The 17,283-nt window shown below is 51.3% G+C and overlaps 2 protein-coding genes across 13 annotated transcripts in view; one reads left to right on the top strand and one right to left on the bottom strand.

The window, feature by feature from the left end:
• PTK2B (protein tyrosine kinase 2 beta) overlaps window positions 1-3,460 on the top strand; it is a 115,478-nt gene extending 112,018 nt beyond the window's left edge. For all 12 annotated transcript variants that reach the window (XM_038394025.2, XM_043510027.1, XM_043510029.1 and 9 more), the window contains 3 exons: window positions 155-298; window positions 912-992; window positions 2,315-3,460. In XM_038394025.2, the coding sequence (XP_038249953.1) occupies window positions 155-298; window positions 912-992; window positions 2,315-2,530 (441 nt within the window). In that variant the 3' untranslated portion in view covers window positions 2,531-3,460. The remainder of the gene's footprint in view (window positions 1-154; window positions 299-911; window positions 993-2,314) is intronic.
• A 582-nt stretch (window positions 3,461-4,042) lies between these two features.
• Window positions 4,043-17,283, bottom strand: part of CHRNA2 (cholinergic receptor nicotinic alpha 2 subunit) — a 23,127-nt gene continuing 9,886 nt past the window's right edge. The window contains 6 exon segments of the mRNA XM_038395481.2: window positions 4,043-6,428; window positions 11,573-11,677; window positions 11,679-11,723; window positions 11,762-12,698; window positions 14,151-14,260; window positions 15,131-15,175. Coding sequence (XP_038251409.1) covers window positions 6,303-6,428; window positions 11,573-11,677; window positions 11,679-11,723; window positions 11,762-12,698; window positions 14,151-14,260; window positions 15,131-15,175 — 1,368 coding nt within the window. The 3' untranslated portion in view covers window positions 4,043-6,302.

Genomic DNA, 17,283 nt, shown 5'->3' with positions numbered 1-17,283 from the left:
CCATCCCGGGGCAGCTGAATCCACCATGTGGGCGCAGAAGGGCTTGCGTCGTGCGTGGCTGCTGGCCCTTCCCCTTGGGGCTTCCTTCTGAAGCCTTTGGCAAGCCGGCCCTGTGGACAAGCTGATCATGTTTCCTCTCTTGGTTTCTGGGCAGCCGATCCAGCCGGCCCCCACTGCCAACCTGGACCGGACGGACGACATGGTGTACAGTAATGTCATGGAGCTGGTGAAGGCGGTGCTGCAGCTCAAGAATGAGATCTGCCAGCTGCCCCCAGAGGGGTACATCAGTGTGGTGAAGGTAAAGCACCCAGGGTGTGTGAGGGGCGAGGGGGTAGGCAACCAAGGCTGCCTCCGGGGAAGACTGGCAAGGACTAAGACACATCCTAGAGTCACAGATCCTAAAGCCAGAGGGACCATTGTGATCACCTCGTCTGACCTGCCATATAACACGGGCCAGAGACCTGCCCCACAGCAACTCCCAGGGCAGAGCTTTTAAAAAAACAGCCGGTCTTGGTTTAAAAATTGCCAGTGACGGAGAATCCACCACGACCCTTAGGAAACTGCTCCAGTGGTTAATTACTCTCATTAGTACAAACTGACACCTCGTTTCCAATCTAAATTTGTCTAGTTTCAACTTCCAGCCATTGGATCATGTTAGACCTTTCTGTGCTCATGTCGTATTTCTCAAGATGCACCTCTCCCCGGTGGCAGCCTTGACCCAAGAGTGGGGAACATTTCCCAAGATGCATCTTTCCCCAGTCGTGGTGTTGACCCAAGAGCGGGGAACATTTCCCAGAGTGCATCTCTCTGCAGCAGCCCTCCTGAGCCAAACCAGGCCCAGGTCATTACTAAGAACGAAGCCTTTCGCCAAAGCCGGAGACGCTTTTCACGCTGCCTTTCCCCCTTCACAGAACGTGGGCCTGTCCCTTCGGAAGCTGATCACCAGCGTAGATGAGATTCTGCCAGCTCTGCCCATGGCATCGCGCACAGAGGTAAGGGCTCCTGTGCCCCCTACTGCCGGTGGAGAGCCGTTGGGTGGGACATCCCCTGCCTTTGGTGTAATGGATGATGCCAGCACATGGTCTCTCCCCACTCCCAGCTCCCTGCCTGCACATCCTGGGAGCAGATCCCAGTCTGCAGATGTTAGTGCTTTTATGGCTCACACAGAACAAGGGACCTTCCCCACCTGCCCCCCTCCCAGAGGGTCCTTTGTTCTCGCCGGAGTCGGTCCCCTGCACGCTACGTCTACCAGCCAGGGTGACAATACGGGCCTGGCTCTAAAGAAACCCAGTGACACTCACGAGGGCTTGCCAGGGCCATACAGAGTTGATTAGAGAATTCCTTGAGCCACTATTTATAAATGCCAGCTGACAGCTCATCCCACATGGACAGAGGCGGGTTTTTAATATATTTCCAGCTTCCCTTGCAATGCTACAGCCGGCTCCGAATGTGCCAAAATCATGAGTCAGGCCGCCCCAAGTCATGGGATCAACAGCAGCACAAAGGGTTTCTTTTTATTTCACTTCTGCTCTCTGAGTCGTAAGGAGGCGCATTTTCCAACTTTTTTCTCCCGGAAAAGCTGGAAACGTGGTGTTTTTTGGTCAAGGACAGCTGAGAGGCCTGGCCAATCACATGACTCGAGGAACTGGGGCTTTAAGAAAATCATCAAACATAGCAAGGTTCATGATTAAAATCGGGAGAGTTGGCCACACAATGTAGCAGCACTAGCCAGCAGTGAATCGGGCCCTCTTAGTGGATTTCACAGTCCAAAGGGAAAGGCCGAGGCAAACCAAAGGCCTAGCAGGTGGAGAGGGCATTAGATGGTCAGGACCAGTGATAAATCCAAGGATGCAGCTTCAATAGGGAACACCTACGTTTTGCTGGTAAATCCCCCATGCGTCTTCGCCCGGCAAGGCAGATTGGAAAAGAGACAGAGCTTGGGTGTAATGAATGTAAAGGTGATTCTTGACTGAGGTTATTGGACATAGACAGACCCTGTGGTTGTCTCTCACACTCAGTGACTTGCGCAGACTTGCTGCCTAATGACATCACAGGGTCTTCCTAAATCCTGGCCTGGATGAGGCTATCTTGGAAGGAACTGCTGACCACACGGACTGCAGTCATCCCTGAATCACGCACATAAACGAGGGTGCACAAAGCTGAGTAACTCCATTAGCTGGCAGCAGTGGTAGGCTGTTATCCCCTATGTGGTCTGGCCACTAGAAGGCCTCCCGCTTTGGGAGTGTCCTTCATGCTCTTCTTCTGCTGCTGCCTCTAACACTCCCAGCCACATGTATGTGTTTTGCGTTGGCAGATTGAGGGCACCCAGAAGCTGCTGAACAAGGACCTGGCCGAGCTGATCAACAAGATGCGCCTGGCGCAGCAGAATGCCATCACCTCGCTGAGCGAGGAGTGCAAGCGGCAGATGCTGACGGCCTCCCACACCCTGGCCGTGGATGCCAAGAACCTGCTGGACGCTGTGGACCAGGCTAAGGTCCAAGCCAACCTGGTGAAGCTTGTTCTGGAGTGAGAGAGAGAGAGAGAGAAAGACACGCTGCTGGTGGAGATGGGAGAGGAATCTGCTCCAGAAGGCCCGGCTTTAAATATCTCCTCCAGCCTCGATGTTCCGCCCCCCTCCCTGCAATCGCTCGTGTCTTGTATTTTGTCGTGTCAGTCTTCTGAGAACAGGGTGGAGACGCTCCTGGTTCCTCCCCTTTACAGGGCATGCTTGTGGGGAACTCACTGTCTTCCTGTATCCCATAGAATGTGCTGCTGGGGATGATTCTGTACACACAAGACACTGGAGGGGTGGGGAGCGTGGGGTGGGGAAAGACCAGCAAAATCACCCAGCCACCTGCCAGTCCCAGCCCTGCCAGGGAGCTTTCATATCAATTCTACTTCCATAGTACCCTCTGAGTTGACAGGAGACTGGTGAATTTCACAGGTGCAGGTGGCTTTTAGGTTCACTCTTTCCCTTGTTACATTTGTAGGCATTGGGAGACTAGGGCGTTTGGACGTTGCTGGCTGAGATCCAGGTGTTAGACACCCGGCGCTCTGGAAATGTTCCACTAAGTCATGAAGAGACTGTTTATTTTCTTGTACATTGTATAGAAGAGTTTATTTAATGACCGTGCGTGATCTGTGTGCATCTCTGGAACCTATCCGCTCACCCCCCTCCCCGTCTGCAGCTGGCATGTACCGATCCCAGCGCATGGACAGCGCCGAATTGTAGCCTTTGTTCTGATGTTTAAAAACACAAACCAGCCCCGAGGATGGTATTTCTGATCTTTGCTTCTCTGTAAGATTCTTGGGGGGAAGGGGGGAAGAACAACAAAGCAACAACGATGACAAAAATCTTTCTATTTGGTTTGTGGGTGAATTCAAAATTGTACCGTTTGGCTGTGGCCATTAATTCCCATGAAGCTGTTTATTCTGGTCGAGATAAATGATGTACAAAGTTTGATTGTGCCTTTGCTTTTCTGTGGTGTGTGAGTTAGGGACTTTATATGGCTGGGGATGGGGCTTGCAAGATCCCTTGTGTTTCCCGCCCCCCCTTCCTCTCAAATGGCTCCTTGTGGCTGCAGAAGCTTTCGGGGTGCTAGACACAAGATCAAGGGTATTCTTTATGGGCAGGCATCAAAGGCCCTGGAGCATGAGGGTTATTTGAAGCTCGAGACTCAGCCTGGGCTGGACATCTCCCAGGTTTTCTTGCGATGTTTCTCTTGCTCAGACGGACCATACTGTGAGGATAGGTCAGCTGGAACGTCAAGTCCAAGGACTCATGAAAACGGAGAACAACTCCCATAACAAAATCGGTTCTGTTTATCTCTGAGGGCTAAACGGGAGGCCAGTTACAGCCGCTGTGGGGTTTGCTTCTTGTAGTGACATCGCGGGTGCAAAACATTTTATTTGATACCCCCCACCCCCCCATCCACACACACTTCTCTACATAGCCATTCACACACTCCTATATACCCATCCCCCTCCTCCCCATACTTACAAAGCTATATCTGAGTGAAACAGATTCAAACCCAGACCCACCTACCCCTCTCCCTGGCCTTCTACACACATCCACTCAGACGCATCCACACACGCACACACATCTTTATCCTCCTATCTGGAAACACAAATGTCCAGCCACGGACTCCTGTATGCCGTACGGCCCTGCCAATATAAATGCTAAAGCCTGTGTTTGAAAAATGTATTCCAGCTCGCTAGTCTGCTCCTGTGCCCCGGCTCCATTTCGCCGATCGTTCTGCGTCCTGGTCCATTCATTCAACGCGTCCCAGCTGAAAATGGCCTCAGTCCCGTCTCCTCACTAGGCCAGCCCCCAGGGCCATCACACGTGGCCACAGCAGCAGGTGCGTGTTGGAAAGCTGCTGTTTGTAAGGGTGCTTCATACGTACGTGGCCAGGCTGGGTCGACGGAAGGCCAAAACAGTCATGTTGGAATGAGGGAGAAGGGGGCACGTTTATGGGTGACAATCCAGCCTCCCCGGAAGATAACACCAAACATCTCTGGGAGGTCACCTTGATGTTCGAGAGCCATGGAATCGTGAGGCCTGACGGGACCATTATTACTTATTACATGTATCACTGTAGGCGCCCCAGGACCTTCTCGTGCGAGGTGGTGTCCAAACACAGAATGCCTAGTCGATGTCTTGCAGAACTCAGGGGCAGTGTTGGCCAACCCTCAAGCATTCCAAAAGCATATCCCTGCCCCCAATCCTGAGATCGGTTTAACACTCGAGATTTTTTTTTAAAGATAATAAACGGGGCGGGGGGTCTTTTTCTCTGCTTTCAGGTTGCACTTGCTTCACAATTTCAAGCTCTCTAGGAGGGCTGGCAATTTCCTTTAGTTTTGGATAGAAAGCTGGGGGTGTCTCCTACAGCCTCTTGTGTCCAACGGCTGGGGATTAAATAGAACACCAAATACCCCAGTAGCTGGCAACACTGGGAATTCAAGTCCTTCCTGCATCCAGCCCATATCTTACAGCTGGGCTAGAATGTAGCTATATATATTTAAAAATAAACCCAGACATCCACATTTATGGGCCTGTTTATACATCCACAACCAGGCCTTCCCTGGGATTGGAAGCATGGACCCTCAGCACCACAAGCCAGGATCATGCCACTCGGTCACCACATTAATGCCTGTCTAGTGATCATCCCTTCTGCAGTGAAACTGGGCCCTAGACATGAGTCCTACTTCCCCCGGGTGCACTAGCCCTGACACATGTCAATCAATGACCCTGCCCGCTGCAAGGATAAAAATCAGAGAAGCTTTCTTTGATTTTTCTCTGGTGCTTCCGAAAAGGCAGGAAATGTTTGTCTTCCCTCCTGTGTTGGTGGGCTTCAGGGTACTGTTTTGAACAGCTCCGCGGGAGCACTGACTTGGGCCAGGCAGAACTTTAGTTTGACTTTACGTCCAGGTTGGCTGGCTAGACTGGGGGAACTGGGATGCCCAGGTTCCAGGCTCAGCTCCCACAAGTTCTCTCCCGGCTCCATGGGGAAGAATCGAAGAGCAGCTCAGCTGACGGCAGCACAAAGAACCACGGGCCGGACCCCCAAGAGTCCTAACGCCAGATGCAGAGCACAGTGCTAGTGAGGACACAGGCACGGCTCTGCAGTGAGGCTGCTCCCACCTGGGCTAGGCTGAATTAACTCCTGGGATGCTTATCCCATGGCTGCACCCCTGGGGATCTCCCTAGCTAAAAGCATGAGCTGCTGTAGTTAGAGGTTCCCAGCTGCAGGCTGCTGATGGGGACCTCTCACACCTCATGGCCAGTGGGTTACGTTTGCATGTGGGGGATAAATTGGACTCAGTAACTGTGTGTGGCTGGGAGGAACAGTATGAAATGGACCTTGTCACCTGAGCAACGTGTTCCCATCTTAGGGGGCGCACCTGCTGCCTTGCTAGGTAGCTACGAGCATGTTAATTTCAAACGCAGAGCACCCCATGTGGTTCTGTTCTGATCCGCTTAGTTTTGAAGCAGTTTCCGTGACTCAAGAAAAAAATCTTGTTGGGGTTTCACTGTAGGGTTCCCCCTCCCCAATCCCGCTGCACTGTTCACTTGGTAGTACAAACCAGGTGTTGGGCCCAGCTGATGTGTGGCTTCGGCACTGGTAGAAGCCGGGGAGAGTGAGAGTTCAAATGGGGTCGCGGCTTGACAATGTTTCTCCAGTGTGGACAAGCCCAAAGGGGCTCCACAGAGCCAGCAGTCAGGGTGAGTTAGTTTGTCCCTTCCCCAGCCCTGGGCGCAGGTCTGGGAGCAGGACCACCTTCAGCGCAGGGCACAGACCCTATATCATCCCAGCCAGGAAGGGAGGGAGGAAGAGTCCGATGGTCCCCAGCAAACAGACGATGATAAACATCCAGAGAAATATCCGGTCTATTACCATAGCGACGTACTTCCAGTCTTCCTTCACCTGCAGGCAGACAAGAGTCAGAGTGAGGTGGGGGGACCGAGAGCAGCATGGGGTCACGGGAGGTCCTGGCAGAGAGGCTGTTTTGTTGAGAGAGAGGTTGGTCATGCAGGTGTAGTCTGCGGCTGGACTCAGGAGCTGGGGTGGGCAGGAAAGACTTTTTCCATTCCAGAAGAAGTTTTGAGATTTTGACATTTTTTCCCATTTCAAATCATGGCAAAAAGTAAAGAAAAAAAATAAAATCTCAAAATCTTCCCAAACTATAAAACCCCAAACAAACTCAAATCTCAAACGGGTCTATCGAAACGTTATGTAAGCATGACAGGTTTCAGAGTAGCAGCTGTGTTAGTCTGTATTCGCAAAAAGAAAAGGAGGACTTGTGGCACCTTAGAGACTAACAAATGTATTTGAGTATAAGCTTTAGTGAGCTACAACTCACTTCATCAGATGCATTCAGTGGAAAATACAGTGGGGAGATTTATATACATAGAGAACATGAAACAATGGGCGTTACCATACACACTGTAACGAGAGTGATCACTCTCGTTAGATCACTTAAGGTGAGATATTACCAGTAGGAGAGCGGAGGGTGGGTGAGGGGGAACTTTTTGTAGTGATAATCAAGGTGGGCCATTTCCAGCAGTTGACAAGAATGTCTGAGGAACAGTGGGGGGGGGGGTGGAATAAACATGGGGAAATAGTTTTACTGTGTGTAATGACCCATCCACTCCCAGTCTCCATTCAAGCCTAAGTTGTCGTTACCCATAACTATTTCACATTTGGGGACAATGTATACCTTCAAATCAGCGGCACTGCGATGGGTACCGCATGGCCCCACAGTATGCCAACATTTTTATGGCTGACTTAGAACAACGCTTCCTCAGCTCTCGTCCCCTAATGCCCCTACTCTACTTGCGCTACATTGATGACATCTTCATCATCTGGACCCATGGAAAAGAAGCCCTTGAGGAATTCCACTAGGATTTCAACAATTTCCATCCCACCATCAACCTCAGCCTGGACCAGTCCACACAAGAGATCCACTTCCTGGACACTACGGTGCTAATAAGCGATGGTCACATAAACACCACCCTATATCGGAAACCTACTGACCGCTATTCCTAGCTACATGCCTCTAGCTTTCATCCAGATCATACCACACAATCCATTGTTTATAGCCAAGGTCTACGATATAACCGCATTTGCTCCAACCCCTCAGACAGAGACAAACACCTACAAGATCTCTATCATGCATTCTTACAACTACAGTACCCACTTGCTGAAGTGAAGAAACAGATTGACAGAGCCAAAAGAGTACCCAGAAGTCACCTACTACAGGACAAGCCAACAAAGAAAACAACAGAACGCCACTAGCCATCACCTTCAACCCCCAACTAAAACCTCTCCAACGCATCATCAAGGATCTACAACCTATCCTGAAGGACAACCCATCACTCTCACAGATCTTGGGCAACAGGCCAGTTCTTGCTTACAGACAGTCCCTCAACCTGAAGCAAATACTCATCAGCAACCACACACCACACAACAGAACCACTAACCCAGGAACCTATCCTTGCAACAAAGCCCGTTGCCAACTCTGTCCACATATCTATTCGGGGACGACATCATAGGGCCTAATCACATCAGCCACACTATCAGAGACTCGTTCACCTGCGCATCTACCAATGTGATATATGCCATCATGTGCCAGCAATGCCCCTCTGCCATGTACATTGGCCAAACTGGACAGTCTCTACGTAAAAGAATGAATGGACACAAATCAGACATCAAGAATTATAACATTCAAAAACCAGTTGGAGAACACTTCAATCTCTTTGGTCACTCGATTACAGACCTAAGTTGCAATTCTTCAACAAAAAAACTTCAAAAACAGACTCCAAGGAGAGACTGCTGAATTGGAATTAATTTGCAAACTGGATACAATTAACTTAGGCTTGAATAGAGACTGGGAGTGGATGAGTCATTACACAAAGTAAAACTATTTCCCCATATTTATTCCAATCCTCCCCCCCCACACTGTTCCTCAGACATTCTTGTCAAGTGCTGGAATGGCCCACCTTGATTATCACTACAAAAGGTTCCCCCTCATCCACCCCCCGCTCTCCTGCTGGTAATATCTCACCTTAAGTGATCACTCTCATTACAGGTTTCAGAGTAGCAGCCGTGTTAGTCTGTATTCGCAAAAAGAAAAGGAGTACTTGTGGCACCTTAGAGACTAACTCATTACAGTGTGTATGGTAACACCCATTGTTTCATGTTCTCTATGTATATAAATCTCCCCACTGTATTTTCCACTGAATGCATCCGATGAAGTGAGCTGTAGTTCACAAAAGCTTATGCTCAAATAAATTTGTTAGTCTCAGAGGTGCCACAAGTACTCCTTTTCTTGTTATGTAAGTAGGATCTGAATGAATGTCTCCCCTGACATCTAGTAATGAGCTGGGGAAGAGGACTTGAGCCACCTTTGTTTGCATAGACCTGCCCACCCTGCCTAGGTGCGCAGCATGATGGGGCTGCTTGGCCCAAACGATCACTTTTGGCTGGTGATGGATTCCCCAGTCTCTTTGTTATGGGGGCAGCGGTACTAAAGGGTTGTTATCCTTGTAGTTTGAACCAGGGGCAGCAGAACTGTGCTTGGCCACCCTGATTAACAGACTCACCCTTAACTTAAACTGCACTTGCTAGGCAGGGGATGGGGGTGCCAAAGCCCAGTGAGTTGAGAGAGGGTGCGGTGCGGTGCGGTGCGGTGCGGTGCGGTGCCGTGCCGTGCCGTGCCGTGCCGTGCCTGTCCAAGGGTCCTAGGCACCACCTGACCCTTTCTCTGTCTGTTGTCATAGAATCATAGACTATCAGGGTTGGAAGGGACCTCAGGAGGTCATCTAGTCCAACCCCCTGCTCAAAGCAGGACCAATCCCCAACTAAATCATCTCAGCCAGGGCTTTGTCAAGCCTCACCTTAAAAACCTCGAAGGAGACTCTACCTTAGGTAATGCATTCTGGTGCTTCACCACCCTCCTAGTGAAAAAGTTTTTCCCGTTACTACAAAAGTTGTGTAACAACAGAGCTGGTAAAGAATGAATTGAAAGGCCTGTTGTGTGCTAATAGAACTGAAATCACTGGTAACCCGGCCTAACCATTAGACCTGCTTTGGGTTGATATCTGTGATGCCAGAAACTGCCCAGCGTGCATTAGTAGTGAGGTTCCACTGCTAACAGCTGGGATCACAGCAAGCCGTGTTAAGGGGTGGGTGGCTGGCCGTGTGTGAGCCTGGACAGCAGAGTGAGCCGGGGCCCCCCTCTCCAGGGTGGGAGGTGAATTCACACAGATGCACCTCTGAACTCTGGGTCTTCCCTGACCAAGGACAGTAACTCTGAGTGGGGTGCGGCGGAGGGAGAAAGGGGGCACGTTAAAGGAACTTTTGGTAGTAGAACTCACAAATCTGAGGCAAAAGACATTGCCCCGTGTATTCTGGGGTGGGCGTTTTGCTCACTAGTTTATGTCTATGAATCCTGCTTGCGGCATTTTCCCAAGTTAATGTTGGGTGACTTCTCTCCTTTCATTAAAAGTTTCTTTTCTATACTGTGCTTGCAAGAGGGGATGTATTTCCTCTGAGACACCCAGGGATGGGGTGTAGTTGTCACACGTTCCTGGGTGGGGGCTCGAGCTGGGTCTGTGTTGTACTGTTGAACGGGAACCCTTAGATATCGAACCTGGCCCTGGTTGCTGCTGACTACAACTGGCAGAAGGGTTCTAGTTACTTCAAGTTTTATTCCGTTTTTAGTCTGACTTTACTCACATTTCTAAATAAAAAGGAGTTTTGACTCAAAAGTTCCTGTTCGAAAATGTCCAAGTGGGACATTTGGACAGGTCTGAAACTTCTTTTCCCAGAAATGTTCCAAGTCAGAAGCATTGTCAGCACCGACCCCGTTGCATGAAGTTTCAGTTTTGATGAATTGGCACCGGGGGAGGGGGCGGGTTTGTGAAAAAAAAATCCCAGCTCTCCTTGGAAGCTGTTCAATTCCTGTTCCTACTACAGGCGACTTGGGCAAGTCACCTCATCTCTCTCCCTATGCCTTAGTTTCCTGGGGCCAACAACCTCCCCTGCATCTTAGGAGAGGAGAAATACCTCAATGGGGCTTCAGCATACACTGAAGGAAACTGTGAGAACAGAGCAACGAGACTAGACAATACTCCCCTCCTAAGACCACTGTTCAGGGGCAAATAAAGCCAACTCTGAGAGGGAAACCAAGCCGTACTTCTGCCCAGCCGGCTGCAAATGCAAGAGCAATGACTGAGGCCCCGCAGAATTGGCCTATCCAGGTCACATGTAGCTTTAATCCAGTGCTGAGAAGACCCAAGCTAGGTGTGTGTGTCCCTCACTGCAGAGCTCAGCCTGGGTGTCTGCTAATTCAGAGTCTCTTGGGACACGACACCCGAGGAGAGTAAATGCCGTTCAAGCCATGGTCTGGTGGCTCTGCTTTGCAGCTGAGTGCAGATGCTTGTCCTGCCCTAGGGCCTCCTCCAGCATTTGGGCCTCAATGGAGTCCCACCAGTGAATGAATTTGGCCCATTGCATTTGACCAATCACATGCTCCTTAACTAGACAGGCCTCTCCTGTCAGGCAATCACTGGCCTCTGAATAGTTAATTCATTTTTAGCCCCACCTCTTCCTAGCTCTCCCCCGATCCCTGGCAAGGAGACAACCGACCAAGAGGTCATGGAACAGCTGCAGACGACGGCTGTAGGTAAACGCAGCACCGGCTGGACAGCTGGGGGCATTGGGACAGGGCCAGCAAGCGGAGCAAGCCCCCTTCACCCTGCCCGAGTGACGGGCCTCCCCCCAGTCCCGGGGCCTGGACCCCGCTGGGGCGAGAGGAGGAAAGCCAGTTCCCCATGCCCATCCCTACCTGGTCCTCTCTGCTGTGACTGCTCCCCCAGTGGCAATGCAGGGAGTGCCTCGCCACGGGGAGCTAGACTGACTCCCGCCCACTCGCCCCACGCGGGCCCCTGAATAGCCATCAGATAGAGGCGCCTGGAATGGGCCAGACTCCCACCGATGGCTAGAGGAGGGGAAAGGCCCAAGATGCCTGGGCCCAGCCCTCCCAAGCCAGCAGGGCACAGACTCACCGAGAAATCAGCGTCCTCAGCTCTCAGGTGGTCTGCGATATAGTGCACCCCCGCCAAGGCCTTCAGGATCCTGGGGGACAGCAGCAGGCTGGGATCTGACCCCAAGCTGTCCCCTTTGGCAGGCGGGCACTGCGCCCGGGCCCCCGGCCCCCTGCCCAGGTGGCGGTCGCAGCCAGGGTGGTACTGGACGCTGTGTTTGTGGGAGCCTGTCTGGAGGGGTGCGCGTCTGAGGTGCCTCCTCTCTTCCTCCTCCTCTGAGCCTGTCTGGAGGGGCGCGCGTCCGGGATGCCTCCTCTCCTCTTCCTCCTCCTCCTCGTCCCCCCATGTGTCATCGACGTCCGTTTCCAGCCAGCCCCTGGAGGTGCTGAGCCTGGCACCAGGCGGGTCATACTCCCCGATCAGCCCCTGCTGGGGCGTTAGCACTGGTGGCCACCTCATGAAAAGCCAGCGGGGGATGAAGTCCAGGAAAGCGGTGCGCACCCAGCGGGGCATCTTGTGGGTGCTGGGCGAGCGGTAGTGGACGTTGAGGACGAAGACGGTGATGACGATGGAGAGGGTGACGAAGATCATGGTGAAGAGGAGGTACTCGCCGATCAGGGGGATGACCAACGAGGTGGAAGGGATGATCTCGGTGATGAGCAGCAGGAAGACGGTGAGAGAGAGCAGCACGGAGATGCAGAGGGTGATCTTCTCCCCGCAGTCGGAGGGCAGGTAGAAGACCAGCACGGTCAGGCAGGAGATGAGCAGGCAGGGGATGATGAGGTTGATGGTGTAGAAGAGGGGCAAGCGCCGGATGATGAAAAAGTAGGTGATGTCGGGGTAGATCTCCGTGCAGCAGTCGTACTTCTTGGTGTTGTAGGTGCCCACGGCGTTGATGATGGCCCACTCCCCGCTCTCCCAGTAGTCTTTCAGGTCCACGTCACGTTCCATGCTCTCAAGGTCGATCTTGGCCTTGTCGTACGTCCACGAGCCAAACTTCATCTTGCAGTTCTGCTGGTCAAAGGGGAAGAAGGTCACGTCGATGCTGCACGAGCTCTTGTAGATGGCTGGCGGCACCCACTTCACCTTGCCATTGGAGAAGAGGTGGGCTTTGGTCATGTGCGTCACTGCGAACTCCCCGTCGGCGCTGCAGGACAGAGGATCAGGGGTCAGAGTGGTGAGAGACTTGGAGAAAGTGGTGGGCAAGGGGGAGGCAAGGCCAAATCCACCAGGAGCAGTAAAAGAGGAGAAAGGGCTTGTGATTAGCTCAGCTCTGGGGTTCAAAAGAGCTCAGTTTGAGTTCCTGGCCCTGCTGCAGACCCTCTGTGCAAATCGCTCCACCCCATGCAAATAGCCAGTGCCAATGCACCACTTACATCCCAGGCGTGAGGGATAAAGTGGTGCCTGGCCCTTTGCATGGGAGTGAATGTCACCACTAACTCTTCTGGGTTGCAGTGTCCCCATCTACGAAATGGGGGGGGGAGATCAGGTCCTTGCGAGGAGCTGAGATGTATGATGAAGATGGGTAGACACAGAGGGGCTCAGTGACCCAACACAACCCCATGGCAGGTGCTCAGATACTGTGGTGATGAGCATGGCTGGATGGACAGATCAGGCAGAAGTCAATGGGGCTGCCCCAGAGCAGGAGATCAAGCCTGGGGGTGTTTTGAGATGTCTCTGCAGCCGAGCACAGCAAGGTTCCTGTCTCCACAGCAAGGGAGAATGCTGAGCGTGTGGCACGAAACTCTGCAAACTCATGGCCGGGCCTGGGTCCGATGAAGACCCAGTCTGTCAAGGCAGCCGGTCATGAAATGACGCAGTGCAGGTCTGGAACCCAGGAACCCGGCTCCGACCCAATTCCCCAGCCGCGGTTGCTCTGTGACTGAATCTGTTAATGAGGCCAGATGTTAATTTAAAAACAGGCCCTTCTCAGGTCAAGAATAGCATTTCCTTTAGTTTTCAGAGTAGCAGCCGTGTTAGTCTGTATTCGCAAAAAGAAAAGGAGGACTTGTGGCACCTTAGAAACTAACAAATTTATTAGAGCATAAGCTTTCGTGAGCTACAGCTCACTTCATTGGATGCATCCGATGAAGTGAGCTGTAGCTCACGAAAGCTTATGCTCTAATAAATTTGTTAGTCTCTAAGGTGCCACAAGTACTGCTTTTCTATTTCCTTTAGTGACCAAGATGCACCAGAAGGTGGCAGCAAGACATAAGCAGGAACATGCTGTCGACTGAAGGGCCCTGCCTGGTGGAAATAGCATGGGAAACTGGGCTGTAATGCATAGGAAGGGGATTCGTTGCTCAGGCTGCTGGACACAGACAGACCATGTGGTTCACTCTGGCTCCCTGCTGCCATGCACCTGATTCTGCTCCCAGTTACACCACTGTAAACCCACTGACTTCAGAGGAGTTACTCCTGATTTCAATCGGTGCAACTGCAAGTGGGATCAGGACCGGCATCTCCGTAAGGCCTGGCCTGCAGGCGGCAGGCATGGACTGGATGCTGCCAGCTCTGTAATGCCCAATGGGACCCCCTAGGCCTCCTCTCCATCCCTAAGCTCTTGGCCTTGCCGGATCTGCGCCGTGGCACCACCTACTTGTTATACAGCACAATGTCAGGGATCCAGATCATCTCAGAGGGCACCCGGATGGAGGTGACGTTATCAAAGTCCGCCGGGTTCCAGCGCAGCTTGTAGTCACTCCACTCCTGGGGGAGGAAAGAGCAAGAACGGTTTGAGATGGACGTGCTGCCCAGTGAGGGCCGGGGATCCAGCCGTCAGAGGGAGCAGGGGCGACCATTGCTGTACAGTGTCCTCGTGTAACAAGCTCATCATGGGGCCCCACGGATGTTTAGTGTCCAAAGCATGGGCCCCTCCTACATGAGCTAAAGGGGTCTTGGGTCACTGCTCAGCTTAAAGAGGTTCCTCCTGAGCTGATTTTCTCTTTTCAAACACGTCTTCATCATTATTAGGCACTTTGCTAAAGTGCCCATCCGCACAGCGTCTGGGTGCTGGTGGGAATTCAGTGCTGGTAAAAGGTCCCAGGCTGCAATCCTGCTGAGTGAAGGTCTCTTTGTATAGGGCAGGTATAGCACAGGCTGTACCGCCATCAGCTCCCGATGGATGGTCCCATCAACATGCTTTAAATCCGGCATTAGCAGAGCCGCTTCAGAGACCTGTCACTGGGGTCCATTCAGTGCCCATCCCCGAGGACCTGGGCTGAGACCCACCAACCCAGTTCACAAAGTCTGAGCAGCTGTGGGATGGGAACTGCTTCCAGCCACTTCTCACGTGGGCTAGATTTCAGCCATGTCCACATGGGTAAAGTCACCATGCACCACTGCCAAACCTCTGGGGCATCCTATCTCTCAGGTTTCACACAGATTAGGGGGACGAGGCTGAAATCCAGTATCCAAGGTTCTTCTCATGAAGTTTCTGACCCCCAAAAGGTCTGCTAGACTACAGCTGCCAGGCTGGTCGGGACTTCTCTGAACCAAACTCTTAAGCCCCAGGAGGTTCCTCGTGACTTGGGAAACCCACCTATCCTCCCAGCACCCCACTGGGAAATGATCCCTCACCTGTTTCAGCCAGACGTTTGTGGTCATCATTTGGTTCTTCTCATCCTGTTAGAAGTATGGTGGGGAGGGGAGAGAGGAGAGTTTGTTTGATCATCATGGAGAAAACCAATGTCAGACCTGAAACCAGCTGCTTCCACTGGGTCAGTTCAGCGCAAGACCCAATTGTTACCTTTCCCACCCTCCTCCAGAGCTCGGATACTGGTAGGAATGAATATCAGCTATGGAGAGAGGGAGATTTTATCTCCTTTAGGTGTGTGGCCACTAAATGGCAATGGCATGCCATTAGTAGTTACCAAAGTATGGGCATTACATAAAAAGGGCCATACCGGGTCAGACCACAGGTCTATCTAGCCCAGCATCCTGTCTTCCGACAGTGGCCAATGCCAGGTGTCCCAGAGGGAATGAACAGAACAGGTAATCACCAAGTGATCCATCCCCTGTTGCCCATTCCCAGCTTCTGGCAAATAGAGGCTAGGGACGCTTCAGAGTACGGTTTTGCATCCCTGCACCTCCTGGCTAATAGCCATTGATGGATCTATCCTCCATGAATTTATCTAGTTCTTTTTTGACGCCTGTTATAGTCTGGGCCTTCACGACATCCTCTGGCAAAGAGTTCTACAGGTTGGCTGTGCATGGTGTGAAAAAGTTCCTCCTTTTGTTTATTTTAAACCTGCTGCCTATTAATTTGAAACTCTTTGCAGTCTGCTTTGGATTGAACTATCTTGAGTAATTTTGCATCGTCTGCAAATTTTGCCATCTCATTGTTTACCCCTTTTCCAGGGGCAACAGTGCTTAAATATCGTGGTGATTAATGTGGGATGGATAGATTTATAGATCGATAGGGGAAAGACTATTCGAGAGACTTCCTAATGTAAGTGCTTAGAGCTAACTGAGAGGCACTCAAATGCTTCAGCGAAAAAAGGGAACAGCTTCCAAATGAAGCGACTAGCTCCCCACCAGGCTGAGGAGACTTGTGTTGCTGATATAAATCTGAGCTCCTGACCCCTTGTGGTTCTTGGAAAGATTCCATGGCACTTGATGGCAAAGGAATGACGTTAGCGGGAATCCCCCTGCACTGTCAGTTTCACATCAGTTACTGCTGGTTTCAGAGGGATCATCCTGGTGTGCAGAATTTTGGCCCAGTTACACTAACAATAATTTCTTTCCCCGTGACACTAGCCACCCCTGAGATTATCGCGGCTAGAAGGGTTTTATAAATCAAACATACTTTGTTTTCACTCTTACTGCTGTTCGGTTTTGACTGAGGTTTCTTTGGAGTCACTTCACAGCAACAGAAAGCCCATTATATGGAAGTTGAAGCCAGATAAATTCAGGGACAATTTTTAATGAACCACTGGAGCAATTTGGCAAGGGCTGGGGGGGATTCTCCATCCCTGGCCATTTTAAAATCAAGAGTGGATGTTTTTCTAGTTCAATCACAGCTATTGGTCAGTGAATTCAGGGACTTCTTCTGGCCTGTGTTCTGCTGAAGGGTGGACAAGATGATCACAGTGGCCATTTTGGCCTTAAACATCTATTAAGCTGAATCACTTTCTGCTGCACCTCTGGGATGGAGCGCAACAGCTGTTTAACAGCCACAAAGCAACACCGGACAACAATTTCAGACAGGAAATAAAGATGAATACCGTCACCAGCTGGAACCGCAGGGGCAGTTTAGTTAAGTGGAAGATAATGACTCACATTGCAATGTGGCCAGGGCATGGGGGGCGAACAACCTACCAGCTCCCATCCTGTGAACACTTCATCATCTCAAACCAAGGTTGGCATGGTGTGGTTGAGAACTGAGATCTTGTCTAGAAGACGGGGTACTACATAAAACCCATCCCAACGCATTTTGTCTTTGTCACTGTGTTTTCTTAACACTCCTTTTATAGACAAGAGGCAACATGTGGTCCCTTTATATTAATTCCCGTTACATTTAAAGTACTTCATGGCCTGGCTCCTATTTTATCTTGTGTCAGCCAACGCTGACTGGCTGTGCTAAACATCCCCAATTGAGCTCATTTATCTTCATGTCTAGAAAGTGAGAAAGTACGTGACCAGCAGACCAGAGGAATTGTTGCAGTGAACAGATCAACGGTCCCTCTAGTTCAGTTTCATGTCTCCAGCTGTGGCCAATTCTAGAGAGTTTA

This window comes from Dermochelys coriacea, chromosome 3, assembly GCF_009764565.3.
Source record: "Dermochelys coriacea isolate rDerCor1 chromosome 3, rDerCor1.pri.v4, whole genome shotgun sequence".
Classification (NCBI taxonomy): Eukaryota; Metazoa; Chordata; order Testudines; family Dermochelyidae; genus Dermochelys; species Dermochelys coriacea.
Note: the sequence above shows the minus strand (reverse complement) of the source record. Positions and strands in the feature narration are given on the sequence as shown.